This window comes from Neopsephotus bourkii, unplaced genomic scaffold, assembly GCF_033783945.1.
Source record: "Neopsephotus bourkii isolate Nb327-2 ecotype Australia unplaced genomic scaffold, CSIRO-AGI_Nbou_v1 NB_196, whole genome shotgun sequence".
In the NCBI taxonomy this organism is placed as follows: domain Eukaryota; kingdom Metazoa; phylum Chordata; class Aves; order Psittaciformes; family Psittacidae; genus Neopsephotus; species Neopsephotus bourkii.
Genome location: NW_026900709.1, coordinates 5,220,842 through 5,244,987, shown reverse-complemented (window position 1 = coordinate 5,244,987; position 24,146 = coordinate 5,220,842). Strand labels below are relative to the sequence as shown.

The 24,146-nt window shown below is 41.5% G+C and overlaps 3 protein-coding genes across 3 annotated transcripts in view; 2 read left to right on the top strand and 1 right to left on the bottom strand.

The window, feature by feature from the left end:
- The window catches only part of LOC133225299 (hyccin 2), a 76,408-nt gene extending 68,755 nt beyond the window's left edge, over nt 1-7,653 (top strand). The window contains exons 20-26 of the mRNA XM_061377554.1: nt 851-983; nt 1,411-1,507; nt 3,194-3,340; nt 4,424-4,595; nt 4,939-5,000; nt 5,761-5,879; nt 6,536-7,653. Of these exons, the coding sequence (XP_061233538.1) occupies nt 851-983; nt 1,411-1,507; nt 3,194-3,340; nt 4,424-4,595; nt 4,939-5,000; nt 5,761-5,879; nt 6,536-6,622 (817 nt within the window). The 3' untranslated portion in view covers nt 6,623-7,653. The remainder of the gene's footprint in view (nt 1-850; nt 984-1,410; nt 1,508-3,193; nt 3,341-4,423; nt 4,596-4,938; nt 5,001-5,760; nt 5,880-6,535) is intronic.
- Nucleotides 7,654-9,792: 2,139 nt separating this feature from the next.
- On the bottom strand, nt 9,793-14,908 carry NIF3L1 (NGG1 interacting factor 3 like 1). Its single transcript, XM_061377310.1, has 6 exons — nt 14,401-14,908; nt 13,538-13,703; nt 12,963-13,086; nt 12,468-12,606; nt 11,118-11,201; nt 9,793-10,169 (listed from the first exon to the last, which is right to left on the bottom strand). Exons 1-6 carry the CDS (start codon nt 14,834-14,836, stop codon nt 9,985-9,987), a joined length of 1,134 nt encoding a protein of 377 aa, XP_061233294.1. The 5' UTR covers nt 14,837-14,908; the 3' UTR covers nt 9,793-9,984.
- Nucleotides 14,909-15,120: 212 nt separating this feature from the next.
- PPIL3 (peptidylprolyl isomerase like 3) lies at nt 15,121-20,967 on the top strand. The gene is made up of 7 exons (XM_061377301.1): nt 15,121-15,151; nt 15,969-16,016; nt 16,715-16,789; nt 17,645-17,738; nt 18,336-18,403; nt 18,859-18,977; nt 20,590-20,967. The coding sequence occupies exons 2-7, from the start codon at nt 16,014-16,016 to the stop codon at nt 20,714-20,716; spliced, it is 486 nt and encodes a 161-aa protein (XP_061233285.1). The 5' UTR covers nt 15,121-15,151; nt 15,969-16,013; the 3' UTR covers nt 20,717-20,967.
- Nucleotides 20,968-24,146: the final 3,179 nt, after the last annotated feature.

Here is a 24,146-nt window from a genome sequence, read left to right as displayed (position 1 = left end):
CAATTAGAATAAGAAAGAGATATGAGAACTGTTTAATTTTGCTTTGAAATTGTGCTTGTGAATGAGAGTAGAAAGTCCCTGTGAAGACTTACTTATCTTCTAGTAATTTCTGTGACTCATGGTAAGCATTGAATATAATGATTGGGGAGGGGTGAATGAAGGCAAGCCTGAAGCTGTGTCCTGGTATCTGCTGGGAGAAAGATAATTTTCTTCCTAGTAGCTGGTGCAGTGCTATGTTTTAACTTTAATATGAGAATAATGCTGATTAACGTAACACCAGTGTTTTAGTTGTTGCTAAGTAATCCTTACCCTGATGAAGGACTTTTCAGTCTCTCATGCTCTGCTGGTGAGGAGGGGCACAAGAAGCTGGCAGGGTCACTTGACCCAAACTGGCCAAAGGGATATTCCATACTGTAGTATTTTATGCTCAATATATAAGCTGGGGTGAGTTGGCCAGGGATGGCTGTTTGCTCCTCAGGGACTGGCTAGGCATTGGTGGTGAGCAATTGTATTGTGCATCACTTGGGGTTTGTTTGTTTTATTCTCCTCTCTCTATTAATTTTTATTGTTATTGTTATATTTTATTTTATTTCAATTATTAAACTGTTCTTGCCTCAGCCCATGGGGTGTTAACTTTTTCTCCAGTTCTCCTCCCCATCCCATGGCAAGGGGTGTGAGTGAGTGGCTGCTTTGTACTCATTTACTAGCTGAGGTTAAACCATGACAAGTTGATGAAATAATGTAATTTTGAGAGGCAAAACTGCAATGGATCGTTTTGCTTAATGAATGTATGAACCTAAAGAGGGACTTGTACTTTTTTGATTCAGTGTATTTGCTCACATTTCTTCAGCTTGGGTTTCAATATCGTGCTTTATGGACTGGGCTCCAAGCGTGATTTGTTAGAGAAGTTTCGTACCTCCCTGCTCCAGGATTCTGTTCACCTTGTGGTTAATGGATACTTTCCCAGCATCACTGTGAGATCTGTAAGTGTGTAAAAAGCATATGGGTTTATCTGATCATCCTGTGTTACAGATACCTCTGAACTCCTTCAGTGTAAAATGTTAAGGAAAACTGCTGCATCCTATAACAGCAGACTCTTGCATAAAGAACAGTTCCTACCTCTCTTTTAAGAGTTTAAAGAAATTGGCCCATGCATTTTCCAAGGAACTGCATTAACTCCCATCATTAATAGATGGGACTAACAAGATACTCGTTAATAAATATTTATTAGTCTAAAGCCTTACTTTATGTCACTGTTTTGAAAATGGGTAGAAATTTTTGGTATATGTTGACTGTTTTGGGGATTTGATGGCAAAAATCCAGTTACCTCCCTCCATGACAGTCAGGGGCTCTGCGCTAGGTCCTTCGATGCCAGAGCCCTTCAGAAGGGACTGTTGTTTTCTTTTTCAGATTCTCAACTCCATCACAGAGGAGGTACTGGACCATATAGGGACATTCCGCAGCCCCCTTGACCAACTTGACTTCATCATTGAAAAGTTTAAAGAAGGTAAAACAACTAACCTTATGCATAAAAATGTTAGAGTCCATTTACTGTTAGGAGAACCTGGATGTATTCTTCCTTCATAGTTTTCATGCCTGCAGTCAGTTTCTTATAGCTAGTATATGTTCTTGCTTGTAAGTTCTGCCACGTACACGAAAACACATATGTACCAGCACTATAAGTGTACATGATCCCAAGCATTACCTTATCCAGTGTTTCACACATGAAGTTCTCTGGAAAGGGAAGGAGGAAGGCACAAGTGTTCTAACAAGACAGAGGCTCCTCAACCCTATGGAGGAGCCATAAATGATAATAATAAACTGAAATTATCACCTCCCTTGCATTTAGCACACTGCATCTGTGCCTTATTTACATAATGCTTCTGTGGCCATGTGTTTGCTGGTGGAAGACAGGATAGGTAAACTCCAGCAACATTAGGAAAGATGGTTCTTAGTGGCTGCTTGAGGACCTGATACAAATCTTGCTGAAATCAACAGAACAAAGAACTTGCAATTTGCAGTGACTGACGGATATCAAGTCCTTTGAGCTCCTCTGGAAAAATATGGCCTGAGGGTCCTCCCATAAATTTCAGTATAGGCTGGATTAAGGCTTTAATGTGCATGGTTTATTCATTTAAATTTAATGTATGCAAATACTGGCATTAAGATGAAATGAAGGTCAGAAGTGCTGAACAAGCATTGGGTTCAAAAGCAAGATGAAACTGGTATTGCCACGCAGAATGCTTGCTGAATTCCTTTTGAATGTCTGTTTCACTGCTTATGTATACATACACAAATTGCTATGGGACCTGAATTGTGCATGGTGTGGGTATTTAAGTATTTACATTCTGATTTCCATCATTACCTTATGAGCATTTCAGGTGGGAATAAGTGAAAAAGACTGGTTAATGGTGGTACCCACTTGAATCTACATAAATCAGTCTTGTGTAGTACACTATAGCTGATCTGACTGGGAGTCTGAGGAACTTTCAGCTTCCATTGGCAGCTGAGTTATGTATTCATTTGCACAAAAGCTGGCTACTGTTCCAGAATTGTTTCTGGACTCAGAAAACAGCTGTTCCCAGGGATAAGTACCACAGCAACAAGCAAGCTGGAAATTTTAACTTCTATCATTTGCATTATCTAAGCTAAGTCTTTGTAACTTCCTTTGAGGACTTAGGGGTCAAGATTTCCAATGAAGTTTGTATGCTTTGGATCCAAGCCTGAATAGAAAATGCATTTGCATTGTGTGAGGAGGATCGTAAAGGTCCCAGTCATGTAACTCAAAAGGAGTTGAACAAACTCCCTTACACTTCCATCCAAAAATACATTTGAATAACCTTGAATTGCAGGACTAAAAGTCATAGCTAAAAGGACAATTTCTGGTAAAAGCCACAAGCAAGTGGAAAGTGGATTTTGCAGTTTAAGCTTAAAGAGAAGAGCTTAAACTGCAAAAAGAAAGGCAGGTGTGATAAAAACTGTAATACACTGAACTGAGAAATTTTTAAGTGCTCAGAAATATCAAGTGTGGGATAGAGATCAACGCAAGCTGTACAAGGAAAGTGATTTAATACTGGAGTGATGAATATGGAGCCTGATGGAATAGACTTCTCCCAGGCTGCACTGGAAATAAGAAACCACTTGGTGTGCAATTTCTTTTCCTGGTTCTCTGCTGTTTTTTCTGATCTTGCAGATTCATCTTTAGAGCTCTATGTCCTCATTCATAACCTGGACAGCCAGATGTTGAGAGGAGAAAGAAGTCAGCAGATCCTTGCACAGTTATCCTCTCTGCCTAGCATTTACCTCATTGCCTCTGTTGATCACATCAATGCTCCTCTTAGTAAGTGGCCTTGGGCCTGATGTAGTGAAGAGAGAAGAATCTGTGTTTTTGCAGCTGCCAAGCCTGTTTCATAAGCTCATGTATTACTGTTGATGTATAAAATGATCTGGTGATGTATGTTTGTGTGGTGGTAGCAGCTAGAAGACCCAATTGGAACTGTGGCTGTATTGAATCAAAACTATAGAAAGATACTAAGAATTACCAGTCACTGTTCATAATACACAAACAGGCTTCAAGCTTCTGGTACCCTCTGATTTAGGGACTTTCTGAAATGGAGATGAGATGTTAAGTCTGTCATTTCAGCTGAACAATTTTGTTTGTCAGCCAGAAACTCTTTGCACACTGCTGACTCTGGAAGGATTGACAGTACATCATAGCATATAAGATGTATGAATGTATGTACATAGAATGTATGATGATAGAATGTATAGTACAGTCATAATTCTAAATTCTAACCAAACAGACTGGTTTGGCTTGGTAAGAACCCTGAAGATCATCCAGTTCCAAGCCCCCTGGCGTAGGCAGGGACAGCTTCCACTAGAGCAGGTCGCTTAAAGCCCCATCCAGCCTGCCCTTGAACACTGCCAGGGATGGGGCAGCCGTAGCTTCTCTGTGCAACCTGTGCCAGCGCCTCACCACCCTCACAGTAAAGTATTTCCTAATACTTAATCTAAATCTCCCCTCTGCCAGTTTAAAGCCATTACCCCACGTACTGTCACTACGTGCCCTTGTAAAAAGTCCCTCCAGGTTTCTTGTAGGCCCCTTTTACATACTGGAAGGCTTCTATAAGGTGTTTCTGGAGCCTTCTCTTGTCCAGGGTGAACAAGCCCAGCTCTCTCAGCCTGTCTTCATAGGAGAGGTGCTCCAGCCCTTTGATCATCTTGAAGATAGTATGAAAAACTGATGTATGCAGATGTTTCGTTGCAGAGAATTTTTCTTGCATGAACTGCTAGTATCTTGGTGTATGTATGGTGAATTTCAGAAGGATACATTGTTTTCTCAATCCTAAGGTAGAACTTGCTTACTTAGTGTCTTAGAAAAGCTAAATCTCTGAATTCAGTCTGCTCTTTTTTTTCTGTCTAGTGTGGGATCAGGCAAAACTAAGCCTCTACAACTGGCTTTGGTATGAGACAACGACATTTAGTCCATATGTGGAAGAAACATCTTATGAGAACTCTCTTTTAGTACAGCAATCTGGATCTTTCGCTTTGAGCTCCCTAACACATGTCCTGCGCAGTCTCACTCTCAATGCCAGGTAAGACACTGTTACACTTCAGAGTAGCACTTGCTGAGGATCCAGTCCTTGCTAGGTTATGCTGATCTGTAATTGCCAGGGGGCAGACCCTGTTTTCTGACAGCAGTGTTCAATATGAAGATGGTAGGACTGAAATCTAATTGATTGGTTATTTTAAATGAACAGTATTTGGATAGCCAATAGTGTCAGGATCCATAACCAGGACTTTGTACTTGAGGGAAAAATAAGTTAATATTTTCTGATGGGGGAGGTGGGGGAGTTGTGCTTGTTGGTTTTGTTTGGGTTCGGTTTTTGGGTTCATTTTCTTTTCCTTTTGATTTTCCCCTTTCCTCCTATCTCTTAGGGGAATATTCAGATTGCTTGCTCGGTACCAGCTGGAGAACAAAGACAACCCATCTTATCCAGGTATGTACTCACCTTTTCTATCTGTTTGGATGTTGCCATTGTCAGCTCAGTCATAGCAGCACTGGCTTTTGATACGCAGTGTATGTCACCAGCAACAGAAATGCTGTAACTGCTACCTCAGTGAGACTCAGTGGCATAGACTCTTTCTAGTCGTCCTGTGTCTGGATGACAGGAAATCAGTAGACTGGCTGGTTCTGAAGGACCTCCTCTTACTGGTGTCTGTTTTGATGTTTAGACATGAACGAGACAATTCATGGGGGGACTGTGAAGTTAAAGCATTAAAATAAAGGAAGAATATGAATTTGTGTAACTAGCACATAAAGGACCAGGGAAAGGCAGGAGATTCTGTTCAGGTGCTGCTATATGAGTTCTCATGTGTCCCTACTTTCTAGGTACATATGGAATATTCTGTCACTGTCTCTAAGAGGTGCTGCAGGGGATATGAGTATCACATTAATAGTGAAGATAGTTGGAAGTAAGATAGAAGAGTTGGAAATTAAGAGCGATTAACCTTGTTGGGAAGTGCATTTAAAGTGCTAATAAATGTCATTAGGCAAACGGGGTGACTGAAATGTTAATTCACCTTTTTTCCATTGATTACTGAAATACGAGGTTGGCTGTATACTTCAAAGAAGTGATGTTACTGTAGCCAGTGCAGTCTAAGCCAAAGCAAGATCTGTAGCAGGAAACTATTGTTACCCAAAAAAATCTGTGAGTCTTACCACTTCAGTTTCTTGTTCTTGCCTTTTTATATCTCCAGGACTGTCTTTCCAAGACTTCTACCAGCAGTGTCGGGAGGCTTTCCTTGTGAACAGTGACCTGACACTCAGGGCACAGCTGACAGAATTCAGGGACCACAAGCTCATCCGGACCAAGCGGGTGAGTTGGGGGAAAAAAATGATTCTGGATATTCTGCCACCTTAAACAAAAAGAAAAGATGCTTACTTGCTACTAAGTATCCCTAAGGCACCACTCTGCAGCTTGCAGTGAGGCTGTGCTATCTGAAGCATCTAGTAACCAGCAAAGGGCTGACATTCTGTAATGCAGCTCTTTTCCATGTCTCCAATTCATCAACACCCTTTACATGGATAGGGAGCTGTAAAAATACAGCGTGCTTTGGTTACTCAGCAACCTACAGGTCTCTTCTTCCTGAAAACCTTGAGAAGTAATAGACTCTGGAACCTGATAATCTGCTTCCAATAGTTAACCTGTATTTGCATGAGAGAAGAATGCAAGCTAGTCCTAATAATAAGGCAGTATAGTAGTTCTAGATATGGGGACACAGTGTTGAGGAGCTGTGTAGTGTCAGACTAGCATAGCCCACCAGAAGATTTCTTGTATACTGACCTTTCTCAGTATTTGCACATTTCCAATGTTGCTCGAGTGAAGTATTCCTGGTTTTTAGCAATGTAGTCCTCATGACTGCTGGCCAGCTCTCACCCAGACTGCAAATAAACATTGGCACTGCAGTGCTTTCTAGTGGCTTGCATTGCATTGTGCGCTGGTGTTAACAGAATGTGTATGTCTGTCCGCAGGGAGCTGATGGTGTGGAATACTTACTTATTCCTGTAGATGACAGTACCTTGACTGATTTCTTAGAGAAAGAGGATGAAGATGTGTAACGTCTCTCTGTTCTCAAAGCATCTATGGCAATTGCTCTCGAGGGCTGCTGGAGAGGGGCCTATGCTCAGATCTCTCTCCCTCCAACCCCAAGGCTGCTGGACTACTTACTGAAATGTAATAATTGTAATGAATGATGCTCATTGTTATACTACTTCAGGTAGTTTGAAATGTTGACTTTTGTAAGTGAGGCATCTCTTGCTCTGTATTTAGATTTGTCTGGGTTGTCTCTTAGTTCAGATGATGCCTTCTTCATATCTATGCAGCCACCCTTACAGCCAGAAAAACAAACTTGGTAAGATTGTGCCTTCTGCTCTTACCTCACCAGCCATGAGGGTTTGATTGGAGCAGTTTACTTGGGAAGTGAAAATCTCTAGGTCAGAGCTTTAGTTTGTAGCAGTGGTGCAACTTTTCTCAACTGAGTGCTTTCCAGTACTCCTTTACCATTTGGACAAGACTAGCTTCCAGTGTATGAAGAAGCCAAGATTTATAATGCTAAGAGATCCTCCTTTGACTGCATGAGAGACTAGTGGGATTGGAACACACTGTGAGTAACTTACTGAACTCTGGCAATAGAACTGAAGGACTTGCCCCAAACCCAAGATAATCAAAACTGTCATGGACTTGAGTCATTGCTTCTTGGGGAGGGTGAGAGGATCCAGCTTCTTTCATCTGCTTTCCAAGTTTAAATCCAGGAGTAGGAAGAGGCTATTAAGTTTTTCTGTTTTTTAAAAAGCTTGATTGTATATATGTATTTTTTTTAATATCAGGAGAGTCTGCTGATCCTGGGGGAGGCCTTAAGTGCCACTTATAAACTCTCCCTTTTTTTAAGCCCTCAGAGGCTGGGAGACTGATGAAGCTTGACAGCTTTCCTTCACTTTTTTTCTCAGGTACGTGGGAGTAAGCCCTATAGTTCCATCAGCTGAAGTCTGCCAGCCAGACTTCAGGGACTTTGTGTGTCTCATATTTGGTAGCTGTGTTACAGCTCAGTGTTGTAATAGTTCAATCAAATAAAGTACTTTATTAATTTTCATTAGCTTGTCTTGTCTTCCACAATCCTTTTATGTTATAGGAAGATAGCGATACTTGTAGCAGTTGTGTGAAAGCCTTATTTGCATTATTATGTCAAATATCTCTTCCAATCCTCATGCAGAATTCAAGCCAATCAGTAAAAATACCTTATATTGGTTGTCAGAGGTGTCAAAATTAAAAATAATTTAATTACCTTTTAAAACCAGTATATAGCTTTCGAAAAGAACCAAAACATGTTCTAGGATTCTATTATATGGAGTAACATTGTTACCTGGTCTACCCCTCACCGACAGACAGGTTTTACAGCCTGACTTCTGTGTGTATTGAAAACAGGGTGTCTCCTTATCCGACTAAAAATTGATTCTTCAAACATATGACCTAATCAGCTTTGCTGGGGAGTCTGATGGTGAAAACTGTCATATACCAGCAGTACTGTCTGGCTTCCTCCCCCAGAACATTTTCCAATGGATGTTCTCTTTTGGTCGCACTTGCATTTGCATTTTACAGGCTGCAATTCCAAAACTTCGCAAAATGTGTCAGATCCTGCCTGTCACTACTTAGGCCACCATCAGAATCACTACAGCTGGGATCAAAACGTTGTGTCTTACCTAATGTTTGAGACCAAATGGACAGTTCAAGAACTCTGCCACTTGAAGAGATGTGTTCTCGGGGATGGGGGACAGGGACACAACAGGGGAAACTGTGCAGTCCTTTGACTCCACAGTTCCTATGAAACTCAGTGAGTACACATGGAAGATGCCACCTGATGTGTTTGCAGAAAGCGATACTGTGGTGCATTTTCAGTGCAATTATATCTGGTTTTCTAGATGTGAAATTTACTTTAATGAAACACTAAATCATCCTGAACTCAGAGTTCCCTGCTAGCAGTTTTGGTAGACTACCAGATGTCCATGCAGCCCTCCTTTTGGCTTGTAGGAGGTACCACACATCTGCTAAGAGAAGATGGAATTTGAACTGGCTTTTTGGCTGCTGCCGATCTCATGTCACAAGCATGCAAGCTAAAGAAAATTACTGTGAATTAATTCCTGTGGGCTTTGTGTTCCAAAGTATTTTATCCTGATTTCATCATGTTTCTGGACAATTACCCTATCTATGTATTAATTTTTTGTCTTGAATTTTCTGTATGTATTAAGGTAGTAGCATTTGAATGTCTTCTGTAACAATACAGAACTGTTGGATTCAGAGGGATGACTTCTACAGTCCTTTACTTGGGAAAGAAAACATTTCTTTCCACTTTCTCAACTTAGTGAGAGGTTTGCCTAGTATTGATAAGAATAATGGCCTTTATATAGTCTCAGTAGCTTCAGATCATACTGGAGTCATCTTTTTCCCACTTACACTTAAGTTAGACAAAGTTACACAAAATTAGGCAGTAAAGATGCAGCTTGATGAGTGAGTTTTATTAACCAAAAGATGGTAACAAGATCTTTACAAACTTGCAATGGAAATATTTTCATTTTGTTTAAATACTCTTGTGGTAAGCACATAATCCAGAGATGGTAAGGTATGCACTTGGGAGATTTTTTTTTCTTAGAAGAACACGAACAAATAGACCACAACAAGAACCCCAACTTACAAAATAAAAACCAAGCTTATCAGCAGTGGAAAGGCTACTTGTTCAGTTTTAGTAATTCTGTAATTAAGAGCCACAGTTATAGAAACTGCTTTTAAAAGGAAGTAACAAAAGCACATTCAATTCGTTTACATCTTTGTTAAGGAATTGAATTTTAGCATTACAAAGTTTTTCAACTGACAGTCCCTCTATTAAAAAGCCTTAAATCTGCATTTACGGTAGACTGTGCAATTGAATACTAGTACCAAATACCCAAATTGTGTTCTATATTTGTATGTGTCTGGTGCCTTCATAAAACTGCTAATGCAAATGGGTGATATGTACCCTTTCATTAATTGCTATCAGATTTATTAGCTAAAATACTATTGACTTGTACTGACATGACTGCAGTAGGGTAGAACTGCTGTGTAAGCTTAAAACTGGAGACAAGTCAGGTTTTTGTATTTCACCCAAACCAATCCTTGAGTATCTTGTTGTAGACTATGCAATAACAGTAAATTTATTTAAGTGCAGCCCGCTAATTGAGCCCAGTAATTAAAATCAGCCTTCTGTAGTCCAAACCAAGCATTTATTTGACAGATGACAAAATATATCTCAGACTCTAAGAGAACATATAATACAATCATTCTGTACTGAACGAATTTAGAGCATCTTCATTAAGCTTACAACTGGATTGGTCTGTACAAGATATCATGAAACTCTTGACTGAATTCTCTCCTTTGTTGTTTTTTCTTTTCCTTATACCACCTTGAGGGGATCTCTGTCTTTCTCAGACACGATTATGTTGACTTTGTTCTGTAGGTGGATAGCTAGCATGTCACACAGCTCTGTCAAGAAGCCTCGCTCAGTGTTGCTGTGCTCACACAGAATAACACTTATCCCATTGGCGACTGCATCCAGAACATCATGGTGAGACATCTCTCCTGCCATTTGGAGGAAGAAATGCCATGTACATCACTAACAGTACAGTTTAGGTAACCAGTTCTTTGCAACGTATACAGAATCTTAGCTGGAAGCTGGGAAAATGTAACTGGGGATATAGCCCATAGGGGGGGAATGTAACACCATCTGCTCAGTGTAAGAACATGGAACACTCCTGCTTTAGTGCCTCTTGAAGGACTTTCAGCTGATACCCCCACATACAAGTAAGACAACAACAGAAATTCCTTCCTCTCTTTGAATAGATTCTGCCATTTGGGCAGGAAAGAGTATGAAGAGTCATTTGGAAAGTGGACTGTCTGGATGACATGTGGGTTGCTGTGATGCAAGCAGAGCAGTTGAGAAGCCTTGTGAAGAAGTCTGAGGGTCAGCTCTCCAGGACTGTGTGTTAAGGGCAAAATGGAGCATGCCTTACCGAAGAACTTGCTTGAACTACGTACTAAAGAGTGGAAGGCAGACTTCACATTGTTGAGCAAGGTGTAGGGATTAGCTATCCCACTGTTTGAAAAGAGGATAATGGACTACATGTCCCTTTGGTCAGATATACTATGGAGCTCCTTTGCAAGACTCTGTAGACTACACTATATTCCATTTTCCATTAGAGAATTCTGTAAAGAACTGAGGAAATGCTTTGCATCTTGCCAAAGGAGAAACACACTGAAAGTTGTAGCAGACTGCCATCAACATTGATTCTGTGTTGAAGAAGTGTGTGCATAGCAATGTTTTAATTTAAATAACCATCACTATGCCTCACAGCCATCTGATCCACATTATTTCTACTGTAATGTTATTCTTTTATCATTTCAATAGCTTTTTCTCAATTATTACAGGCAATTATGTCCGAATCTTTCAACAGCCTGTCAACTCTTTTTTTTTTCCTTTCTTCTCTTCTAGTGACTATTCTTATAAAGGTAACAAACATAATCTTTTACCTGTGAGATAGAGGTCAGCTTTGACTCCCTTCAGGACACTGCTCCCAGAACCAGCACACAGAGCAGTTTTCTTAACTGGTGATTCTGCAGGATATAAAGGTGTCACAGATTAACGGTGTCCTTCTGTCCAGCTCTCACATCAGTATTGCTATTGATTGTTTCACAATAATTGTACCTTGCTTTTAGGGTCAAAGTAAATTTGTTGGTGAAAGAGACACATCTGTCAGTTTGAAAGAGTCACGGGCCTCTAACATCTCTGATATCACAGCAAAATCCTCTGTGTGCTAAACGGATGTGTAGATTTTCTTTTTTCTTTCAAGGGGTAGGAAGGACTGTGGAAAACTACAGCATGAAAGCTGGCTGCTGGCTAGTTCTCTCCTATCGAGGTGGTATTTAGTGAGATTTCTGAACCCTTTAATAGGCTGGTACCCTTTCCAGGACTCTCATATTCTACCATCATTAGTCTTCCAACTAATGATGCCACTAAGGAATGATTTTGCCTCTGAGATAACTGTTTTCTAACTTTTAGCTCTCAAAAGACTATTGCAGTGCAGACTAAGAGCTGCTCCATGCCATTAAAAATTTGCCCATTTGCTATGATTGATGATTCCAAGCTATTACATGTGTGACAATGCCAGGGAATTTAATTGTGGTCACACCACTACAAACCCACACCATAATGAGAGGCTTCAAAATAGTGCAGGGGGGGTTTAATGCAACTGATAGTATAAGAGTCTTCTAGTAAGACTTCTCTCCCATAAGTTACAAAGAGTTCTCAATAAATTTGCTCTCACAAATTCTAATAGCTGTGCTTCTTGGAGATTTGGATAGGTAATTGGGACATGAGGATGCTTGCTCCACTAGTGTGACCCACTGTTTGAGCTAGGATAGTTCACCTTTGCCATTTTCTCTTTCATCAAAGTGTGGATGGTTACGTGTTCATGAAGTGTCTCATTATTTTAAGGTGCTTTGAAATTTAACATTCACATAAGGGAGAGTATAATGAAATGGTAGTCATGTGTGCCCTACGTCTCAGGGGGAAAAAATCTTAGTTATTTCACAAATTATTATAAAGGATGTCTCATATTCAACTTGTGCTGTCCCTTCTTCACAGTAACATCCAGCATAATCTAGACTTTCCAAGTGAAAAACACAGATTAAATTCTTTTTGTGTGATTGCGTCACACCTAACTACTAAAATGCTGCTTCTTGTCTTCTAACAGTGCTTCATACTACCTGGAAGTGAAACTGTCCAAGGCAGCGGTACTTCACACACTCATGCTCACACTCACACTCCTTATCTTGCTGGAACACTAGTGCTAACATAGTCTCACTTGCAGGCCTTTTTACCTAGTGTCTTGCCCAATCCCATGGCTAAGCGGATGTGTGGTAATTTTAGGTGGCTTTTGATACGCTCAGTTATGTCCAACAAGGACACTGGCTCGCTCAGTGTGCACAGACGTCCCATTCCAGTATGGGGAAGCAGAGGCTGAAAAGAAATTAAAATTACTGTAAGGAAGCTGACACCAGAACTTTTCATGTTGTCCACAGATGAGTATCTTGGGCACTCAGGAATGCCTAGAACTTAGTATGTAGTATTCTTGAATGTAACTTACTAACTACACCAGATATGAAACTGAACTAGCATTAGTGTAGGCCACACAAGCTGTTTTCATTGCTCTGGAAAACGTGTGTGGCTTCAAATCCCCACAGACCAGTATTTCAGAGCACTGACGGGACAGCAAAGGAAACCTATGATGCTACTGACTACTGGATTTCAGTGTTTAGAGTGCTCAGCGCATGCAAGTAGTACATTCACTAGAAGCAATACATTTAATTTGTTACCTTTTGTAATAAGAGAATCTCGGTCCTCTCACAAAGGCTGTTCTGGGACAAAAATGCCATCACCTTCAACAGTGCTTTCTGAGAGCAGTTCAAACTGACTCTTATTTGCTCCTCACCTTCAACCCTGAGGAAAGATACGGTTGGTGCATTCTAAGAAACTAGACAGAACTTCAGCTTCATATTAATTTAAACCAAAGCTATTCTATCGCCATGGCTATTCTACCACAGAGAAATGAAAGAAGAAAGCATTGTAATAGCCTAGCCCAGTCTAGTCTACTCTCATGGAAGAAACAGATACAGGAATTTAACTCAACTGTCCTCTTCAAGTTTCTTATTAATGCTTATTTTTACCAGCTCTAACCTATGTGATGCTATACTGAGTCACTGTTATCATGTAGTAGAACACAGATTGATCAGAAAGGGATCATTATCCCTTAAGTTTCTAGATATGTTGCTGAAAAAAAAACTAGCAGCAAAGCACAAAGGAGCAAAGAGATTACGACAGTAAAATACAATTCCAGCAACTTACTCTTTCAAACAACAGAAGGAATAACATTAGAGAGTGAAGCAGATACCTGGCAGGGATAGTAGTGAGACATGAGATCTCTTGGATATCTTTGATTTTGGACAGCACCGTGTCTAGATGCTCAGTGTTGTCTGTGCAGAATTCTACCCGGTGAGTGCCCTCAGCTGGACAGCTTGGCGCAGTTGATGGACGCAGCGGGACAGAAGTACAAGCACCTGAGAAAACAGTACAAGACTGCTGCCTTAGAAAGCTGGCCAAGTATCCTAATATGTATCTAGCACATATGATAAACAGATACAACAAAAAGGTGCAAGTTTTGCACAGGAATCCATTTTCCCTGATCAAAGCTGAGGACTTCCTGCCTGGTTGTCTCCAGTAGGCACAATCTATTTTAAGTGCGAAGCAGCTGCTGTGATACAGAATTCATTCATTCTTAAGGCCATCCATTTTATCCTAAGAACTATACAAAAGCAAAATAGTTTCTGGTTTTAAATTCAGGCTGGAAAGGACAGAAATGTTTTCATTTATGAACCTCGATACAGAATAAGTATCTGAAAGAATTTCCGATACCCTAAATCTTTTGCAAACAACGAGATCTTGCCCTTTACAAATTCACGGTGGTGATTTAAAGCCAGTGCTCTAAACTTTGCAACCAAGATGATCACTACTCTGCACCAGTTCTGACAACATTTAATAGTACAGTCATGCATTTGAAAAGCTCCTCTAGTGTTTGTGTTTGGTTTTCCTCACCAAGCTCTGTTCTGTATACCTGGGATACTCAAAAGAACTCAAGATTAATAAAGGAATCAAAAAAACTCTCTCCAAAGCATACCTGTAAAAGCTGGAAGAAAGGAAAGCGAGGAAAAGCCCGATATAGCATATCCTGATTAACAATGTTTAACAGAATCTCACCAAGTCCCTTTGCTAGCCAGTCATTGACTCCGTGAGGTATGGCATCGTATGCTGTATGCGGAGAGTAAATCCCAATTCTGTGTTCCAGGGCTCGGACAACCAGCCGTTCCTTCCAGGTCTTCCACGTTACTCGCTTGAGTGGTGTGAATACAGGAGGGTGGTAAGAAAGAATAAGGTCTGCTTTCTTCTGCACTGCCTCTTCCATCACTTCCTCAGTGAGATCGTTAGTGAGGAAGAGGGTGTTCACAGTGTGAGGAGGACTTGGTTCCACCAGCAAGCCCACATTGTCCCAGCTTTCAGCCAGAGAGAGGGATGCAAAGTCATTCAGGGCTGAAACCAGCTCGCCGAGATTCATGAGGGAGCGTGAGGGCAGGTGTCCCAAAGCACGGATGCAGCGCAGAGGGCGGTGAAGCAGCTGCGTGCCAGGCAGCAGCATGCAGCAATCTGTAGAGAGGGTAAAACCGGCATGAACAAGCCCAGGTGACCGAGCGGCTGAAACCGCAGCGCCAAGAACGTTTACGGTGCGACGGAAGAACGGCGGCCCCGCTTCCTGCGACTGGCGCCGCGAGGCTCCGCCCTCCTCACTGTAGCGCAGTGGGCCGGGGCTGGGCTGTGGAGCCTGCGTTGGGGGGTTAGGGACAGCCTCTTAGCAGCGCCGTGCCTGGGGTGAGGTGCGGCCGGAGTGTTCCTGCCTGCGTGAGGGAGCCGCTTCCCGGCGATAGGGCGCCTGGCTGGGGTCCAGCCTCGGCAGGTTTGTGCTAGGCCTCCGTATGGCCGGGCGAGGGTGAAGCGGCGGAGCGGCGGCGGAGGGCCGAGCTCTGCGGTGGGGATTGCGGACGCTCCCGAACGGGTCGCTCGGCTGTGGAGGAGCTGGGCCCTACGTCGCGGCGATGGAGCGGCGGGCGGGGCGAAGGGAGACCGGAGTGAGAGGGGTGAAGAGGGAAGTTGAAGGAGGCAGGGCCCGAGGCCGCTGCTGGCGGGTCTCCTGGGTTCGATGAGAGAGCCTGGGGCCAGGCAGGGACGGCAGAGTACGGAGAGGAAACCAGCGTGTGGAGCTGTTGGTTCCTACACGACTGCTGTTTTGCTAGCAGAATACCAAGTGCTTTCTTTGGAAATCTTGATGAGGCAACGAGTTTGATGCTGTGCTTGTATGCAGCTGCTTGTCTGTTGCAGGCTGTCGGAAGGCGGCTCCAAATCGCACTTCTATTTAGGGACCGGCGTATAGCTTTTAGCTGTTCAATTCAAACCTTCAGAAAACCATCACCTTTGAGACAGCTGTGATTGCTTAGTATAAGAATACATCTTAGGAAAGCGTCTCCTTTCTTTAAGCGATTTTGTTATACTCCTTTCTAGTTCTATGCTACAGGATAGTGTAGAACAAAAATAAATAGAACTAGAATTCTGGTTATGTGCTGCGCACTTGTGTAACATAGAACATTTGTCCACAGAATTGCTTGAATGTAAAACTGTGTGCTGTGAAATCATAGAACCACACAGATATTTTAGATCCAATAGAGCTGGGAAAAGGTGGAAAAAACCTTAACAAATTTTCTGTGTTTTCTTGGCAGGAAATTGCTGTATGCAGATCTACCCGTGCTGTTTGATGAGCCGACATGGTGAGAACAGCAATGCTTTTTTATATTCTCTTTCTTTCTGAAACAGTCATCTCTTGGTCAGTGAGTAGCTACTCTGCACGTTTTATTCTGATGCTGTGAAGAATTTCTAACCAAAAGTTTAGGTTTTCATTTTAGATTTGCAAAGAGATACTGTGCAAAGGGAAATGGGTCGCTTTACATCAGTATAAAATATAGTTACATTTTTGGTTCTAAGATCCTACATTTTAATCCTGCTTTGGCTATTATTTGATAATCTAGTTGGGTTTGTATCACAGGAGTGTTATTTGGGTTGCAGGCACGTATTCCTGCTTGAGCCTGTGTAACCTTCTACACTCGCAGGCTTTTTAAAGTTGAGCAAATCAGGAAATAAAGATTCTTCAACTTGGCAGTTGAGTGACGGGGTAGGTCCAGTTTGCACACACACATTGTATCTCTGGAGTGTAGTGGTGTGAAAGAGAGCTTCTGCATTAGGATGGCAAACTTGATTTGTCCTGAAACTAAATGAAGCCAACTGCTTTCTGGTGATTTCCCTGGAAATGTGGAAGCTTGGTGACATTAGCCTTGCCTGTGGCCAAATCCTGAGACAGTGGTTATTTGCTGTGGGAACTTGGTTGTGTTCTTGGTGGGACTGGGAAATGAAACTGAGTCTGTTAGTGTTTCACTGCTGATTTAATTATTATTTTCTGCCTTTTGCTCAGGCCGTCACACTGCATACTGATGTAGGAGATATTAAAGTGGAACTGTTCTGTGAGCGTACACCAAAGACTTGTGAAGTAAGTCGAGTTACAGGAGCAGGATTGCCTGGTGCTGAAACAAAGCAGTAGAAATACCAAAGCTTGTAAAGGAGGAGAAGTGGCTTTTGCAGTTCATCTTTTCAGATACTGGAATAGAATCATAGAATGGTTAGGGTTGGAAGGGACCTTAAAGTTAATCTAGTTGCAGCCCCTAATGTTTTAAGCTGGTACAGTGCCTGTTCCATTCGTGGAACTGTGCACTGTGTCCCACTGCATAGAGTTCTGCTGGATGTTACTCACCAGATAAAGTTTAGCTAAAGGCCCCTGTTCTCCAAGTTCCAGCATCTCCCAGAGCGCCCTTTGTCCTTAACGGGAAGTACCACATGTGGCCTGGGATTCCCAATTTCCCTGGGTTTGCTCGCACTCACACAAATTAGGCAATACTTTAAAAGTGAGAACTGGTTCCTGGTTTGTCAGAGGCCCCCGGTTTTGCTTTCTGCAGTAAACTTAACCTTAGATTGAAATCAGTTTTTTTTAACCTACTAACAAAGCTGAGGCACAAAGTTACTGATTACAAAATTAGATTTACAAAATAAACATGTTGGCCAAAAGTGATACTGCTGAGCATGTCTGGGGCTGCTTATTTGTTCCTCAAGTCAGGCAACCTTCTGCTGTCAGGTGTTTCGTTAAATGCTCTGATCTGTGACATTGTCAAAAGAGCATATCTGCTATAATTCGTTGATGGCTATTCTGTGGCAATAGTGTGTGGAATTCATGTGGTCACAGTGCAAAGCAGAGCAAAAGGGTTGGTCTTGCTGTGCCCAATGCTGTCGTTTTAGTAAGAGAATACTATTTCTGTATTGTTTATTAATAGTATTTGTTTCATTTCTTTAGAATTTCCTGGCTCTTTGTGCTAGTAACTACTACAATGGATGTATATTTCACCGGAATATAAAGGGCTTCATGGTTCAGACTGGGGACCCATTAGGTAAATTCTTCTGTCCGGTTCTCTCCATAGAAAAAGATACATAAAAAGCAAATGTAAGTTAAAAAAAAAACATCCTTATAACTATATATATATTAAAACCATCAGTAAATTAAAATATAAGAATACTGTATTGTTGATGGAGGTATTTCTGATGGGATTAGCTTTCTGTGGTGAGCCAGAAATGAGAAAGAGCAGCTGCGACACTAGTTCTAAATAATGGTGCAGCAGCAAAGCATTCTACAGACTTTAGTTGATCCAGGTGTTCCTGGTGATCCAGCTATGCTGCCCTTAAAGCATTTGGGGAAAATGTCCTAGGGAGTGTCAACTGTTTGGAAGAAAATCTGATTCAGGTGTGTGCCTGTTTGTAATAACACTGAATTAAATTTGAGGCTACATCAGTGGTTTGTTCTGCTATGTCATGGGTGTTCCTTCTGTGTCTTGTCTCTGCTCTGTATTAAGACATGAGAATTCAGGGTCTTCCTCAAACAAATTACGGGCTATTGTTTTTGTTGTAAAATGTTGTAAAAGAATGGTATATAATTTATGGGATTTTTCCATCTGAAACTGCAGTAATCTTTTTTGGTGCTTCTTTGTCAGGCACTGGGAAAGGAGGTAACAGCATCTGGGGCAAGAAGTTTGAAGATGAATTCAGTGAATACCTAAAGGTATTTCTGTGCTCCCAATATGCAGTTATGTTTTCATCCCAAATTTTCTTTACAGGTTGGAAAATGATCAGCATTGTGTTGTGCTGTATTAAATGCTTCTTTTGTAATTGTAAAACAAAGTCTAATCCTGCAATAGAGGGATAGAAAGCTTGTTATTAAACTAGGAACAGGCACTTCTGTACTTGGCAAATTAGGTTTGAGGGTTTTCATCACTGAAAACAGAAGAAGAAAAAACATGTGACAAAGTATTTTTCATACACTGAAGGCAAGGAAGTAATTTTTCTTTGTAAGAGAGTTTGAGGAGCTAAATGTGGACTGTGGTGGAATATCTTAGCAACCAAGATATGGTTTTAATGATGGTATTAAGGCAGAGTCCTAATTCACAGAGCACTTTGTACATGTTACACATCTGTGAAAGCAAGGCTTGTTTCATGTGGAATTTTTTCCCCTTTCAGCACAGTGTCCGTGGGGTGGTTTCAATGGCAAACAGTGGTCCGAATACCAATGGATCACAGTTCTTCATCACTTACGGAAAGCAACCGCACCTTGACATGAAGTACACTGTATTTGGCAAGTAAGTGACCTAGCTGCGTGCCTCCTCACTATAGTGGTCTGTGATGGATCTGAGTATTTCAGGGCACATGCAATGCAAATCTGGTTCTAAAATCTTTAAAATATTGGATGTGTATATTTAAATGTATGTTCTTTTACTTTCAGCAGAATTAGTTGCTCCAAAATGCTGTCCCCTTTTTCTTAGTAGTAGGGAATTCAGTGGAAAGAGGTGTATTAAAAATTCCCTCAGGAATGGAGATTCCCCCCTGACAGACACACACACACACACAGAGGGAGTTATTCCAGCATGCCTTTTAATCGCTGCCCATACAGATGCAGGCTTATTTTAAGCCAGCTTCAGAAGAACCCAATACACAGTTGATTTGGGACTGGATCTGGGGTGGGTGTGGTAGTGACATGGTAATGCTTCTGTTTAGGTGGAACTTCTTGTTGGTCAGATTAAGATTTATGGAACTGACAGTATGTAAACTCAGGTGAGGTTAAGGTGCATCATTATTTTAAAACATTCTGATGTTAATATAGACTACTGGTACTATATCATCCTTAAAGCAACTGCTTGAGTCTTTCAGACACTGCTTTTTATATCTCAGAATCATGATAATGTGTTTTCTTCTGGTTGTTGTTAAAACTCTCTAGTGTACAAGTGAATCTGCTGAGGAAAAAGTTGTCTTTGTTAAATGGAGTTAAATATTTAAAGGAAACTACTGAAATGTGAAAATATATTTTCTACCCCATGTTTATTGACATTTAAGTCTTGCTTTTTTTTTTAATTTCTGAGTTCGTTTAGAAGTGTGATTGAAGGTAGGTTTTTTTAGACCTCTTTCTTACAAAAGAGTAGCAGCCCTGGCAGATGAACTTTGCCAGACGAACTGCTAGTCTTGCCCCAGTTGCAGTACCAGCAGAACAGCATATGTGTCCCTGTTGGTCCACAGTCCAGTGTCCTAGATTCAAAGAGGTGATGCATCTGACTGAATTGAACTGTGAACAGCACATGTTTTCTACCCATTTGTGACTGGGCACAAAAAACCTGCCAAGATTTACCAGAGCTTTTTAGACAGCAAAGTAAGAGGTATATTAGAGCAATCTCTCTTGACACTTCTGCAGCTGGAGCAGGAAATCTGAAGGCATAAATCTATTTGAGTCATTAGATTTACACAGTTGTTAACGATTCTGTCCAATCTTGTCTTCGACTCATAAGGTTAGAAGTGATAATCTCACATTTGGAAATCGATTTTCCAGCCATAGGATTTTAGGAAGTCACAGTGAGGTTTGGTATGGCCAGTGTCTTGCTGCTGTTTAAGCCTATACTATGATAGGTCAGTCCTGTCTACCAGGAAGTGCAGCCAGGGTCTTTACACAGCTATGGTTGGTATAAAATATGATGATACTGTCGGGTCAGTGGGAATTACTTGTATAGAATCTGTCATGGATGCTTACCATTTCCTTTCAAAAGACATTATGTGCCATACATAATGTATTGGCTGTGTTACTTACATCATTTGCTTCTGAAGTCCTTGCCCTGTGACACTTAACTGTAAAGTGCTTTGAGATATCTCTATGAAACTTAAATCATTAATAGAAGGTGATTCCTGGCAATTCTGCTTGTCTTCCAGAGTTATTGATGGCTTGGAGACCCTGGATGAGCTGGAGAAGCTGCCTGTGAATGAGAAAACCTACAGACCTCTTAATGATGTTCGCATTAAAGACATTACAATTCATGCCAACCCTTTTGCTCTGTAGCTGCAGAGTGCTTTGACACATTCTGTAGGGACAGATCAGATTGACTGCTGGATTATGGGGTTTGAAGTATCTTTCAGAAGGGCTACCTGAGATGGATCATACCTTTGCTCATCGAACACAGGATCTTCAGGAGCTGTGATGTTGTTTAAGTGTTATCACAGAGGAATCTGGTGTTTTTAGAAGCCAGTTTTCCCAGAGTATCTTCCAGGATTTTGATTTTTAAACATTGCTTTTTCTACTGGTAAAATAAAGATGTGAAAATATATGGGGTTTTTGCAAATATTTTTCTGCCTTAATTTTCTTAGTGACACTGTGTTGAAACAGTGTCCTTTGCTACAATTTCATGCTAATGGTTTTTTGACCCTTCCTCATGTAAATTCTAGCCTGCCTTCCTTTGGTATTTAGAAAAGTGAGTAAGAGACACTGTTTTTTCCCCTAGGTGAGAGCCGTGACGTAGATAGATGAAACCTTTCTCTCCTAGGGGATTAAAGACCGTGTTTAGAGAAGTGCTTGCTCTTGTCTTGCTGCATTGAAATGGTAACCTCTTCAGCCTCCCCAAAGCGTGGATTGTGGAACCAGTCGGTTTTGCCTCTGGCACAATGCTTTTGGTATGAAAGAGTACGCGTTTGCATCTTTACACAGCTGTTGGTCAAAACTAGGTAACCATGGGTTAACTGTAACTTGTTTTATATCACCTTATTGCACAAGCAGCGGGGTAAGCACAACAGAAGAGTAGTGACAAAAAAGCTGTGGTCAGACTTCTAATAAAAAATATCCAGATACACCTAAAATCATAAAAGATACCTGTTGCAAAGATGATGTTGAACAAATGAGAGAGCTGTTGTTTGGTCTTCTTTGAGACCAAATGTTGTTGGACTCAGATAATTCTGCAAGAAGGTACTGAGATTCCCTGGTCTGTGAGTGGTAAGGAAGAAAAAAAGCATGTATACGTATGTGGGGTGTGTGTATATTGCTGATCCTGTGTTCAAGGCAGTACAGAAAGCATAAAATAAACTGACTTAAGCAGGGAAAAGTGAATGATTTGTAGACATCAAAAAGGCAGTTCTGCACCTTGGGCATACTGGGAAAAGCCGTATTCTGCTCTTCCTTGTTGTAGATTTAAATAGCGCATTTTGGCATCACTTTGTTTTTGTAAAGCAGGAAAAAATCAATTCCCACAGAGGTTCACTCTGACTGTATAATACGTAGAGGGGAGAGGGTATATTTGTAGTTCCAACTGTGCATGGCCAGGGGATAGTATCTAGAGTTCCTGCATCCAACTCCTGCCATTCTGGTGTTCTGACAGATCCTCTTTGGCCTCAGACAACATCACTTGGCAAAGTCTATTCTGATGCCTTGTAATCCTTAAGAGGTCCAGATGTAGCTGACTTGCAGTCCGCTTCAGACTGCTATTTCTTATTTGAGACTTTGCCTCCTAAAATAAAGAGGAGAAACGACTTGCAAGAGACAGGCAAAGGCATGCCAGGTGCAGGTTACTGAGGCAGGAATGAGTGGAGTTAGTCAGTACTCTGGGACAAAGTTTCTGTGTTCCTTACGGAGTGCTGCTTAAAGCTCCTAGCCCTTGCTCCTGACTTAATACATTTTACTGTAGTGCTTCAGTCAGGTAAAGGATTTATTTTAGCTCTGTGCTCTTTCTGTCTCTTCCAGTGGTAATAGCAAGTGGACAAAAGCATGCAACTGCATGTTTGACTGACAGTACCGTCATGCAGAAGGAAAAACATGCTGGAAACTTGCCTGTGGTGCAGAGGAACCAATAATTTAAAATGCTGACATCTAGCACCGAACTGGAAACCATTTCAGGTCTCTTTTTTTGGTTTTTTGTTTGTTTGTTTGTTTTCCCCTCCACAAGAAGAAGGCTGTTTTACCGGATGTGTGAAATGCAGGGACAACAAGCAGTTGGCTCTCTGGAAGATAAATTTAGATTCTTTCTTTCTTCTGTGAAGCTGTGTATTGAAAGGAGAGTGATTTTTATGGGACAGGATTGCATACTAACTTCTCAAAACTCTTATGTCTGTTTTCCTGTTTGTGGCTCTGAAACTCTCCCAGGTTCTCTCTGAGAACCTGGAATACGACAGGAAAATGGTGGGGTTAGTCCTTTGGACTTGTTGAAGAGCAAGCAAGACGGGGAGCAGGCAGTAGCCCAGCTGTGGAAATGTGTGGCTCTCTGGCAGTTGCTGGGTATGGCATACTTGCAGTTTAGTTCTTGCACCGTCGGCTGTTGTGTCACCAGCGTTTGGACTTTTGTGATGTGTCTAATCCTTTAAATAAAAACATTGCAGACTGGCTGGTTTTGTTGTTGTTGACTTGTGCTTTATAAACTCCTGTTTACTCCCATCAGTCTGGTCTTTTCTCACAAACACTAGAGCCACCAAGGGAGCTCTGTCGAAATATATCTACTCAGGCATATAGTGTGTCCCTTAACACAGCAGTCTTACAGTAGGACTGAGATGGAGGGTCTCATCATGTGTATTCTAGATTGTCTCTGGCCTTTGCTGGCATTCAGAAAACAGTAGGTAAAGTTTGTGTTAGAAGTCTGTCATGTTGGGAGCAGTGCTTAGACCAAGCTGGAGGGCAATGGACAAAAACCTAACGATGCATTATCTATGGAGGGTGGCGAAGTTGCATGTGTCATGTACACGCTGTGTGTTGATTGCACAGGGTCAGTTGGTGAAACAAAAACAACAGTACTAAGCGTGAGGAGGGTCATTTATCAGAGGTGGAATTGTTTCAGAAAGTTCAGCGCTTCCCAGATTTAAAAAATGATTGGGCTTTAGGGAACTGATGTAAATAGGCCGTTGTAGTGTTTCAGGACTGTTTTATCCACAGATGCTCTTTTTCCACCTGCATGAGATTACACGAGATGTTTCATTGTTTGATGCGGGTTTGGAGGACCCAGTTTCTGGTGTAATGTTTGGATAGCTCTGCTGGTGGAGCGAGGGCTGCAGTAAGGCACAGGGGAGGTGAGAGGGCTGGCTGGGACTGTTGTGTGTGCAGTACTTGTGCGCAGCAGGGGAAGTATGGGTTAATCTTGCAGGTTTATGTATTTTTCTGGACAATCTTGGTGCTGTTCCAGGTGTGTCCTTGAAGCAGAACAGCCAGGAGTCCAGAGGATGATGTGAATGGCCACCTCTGTCAGAGGAGATGCAGTGAGTGCAAGAGGTATATAGACTATTTGTCAAAGTTTAACTTCTCAGAGTAAGTTCTTTTAGCATAAGATGTGAGGGGGCCTTGGCAGTCTTGTCTTTCTGCCTTAACTTGTGTTGTTTGAGGGTGGGGATTGTTCTTTTTCTGTAGGACTTAATCCCTCTCCCCAAAAAATAATAAATGAAGTTGATGAACCTACGAGATCCCTGTAAATGTGCCTTGGTAAGAACTGTCCACTACCATCTCTCAAACTAGGTATTTACAG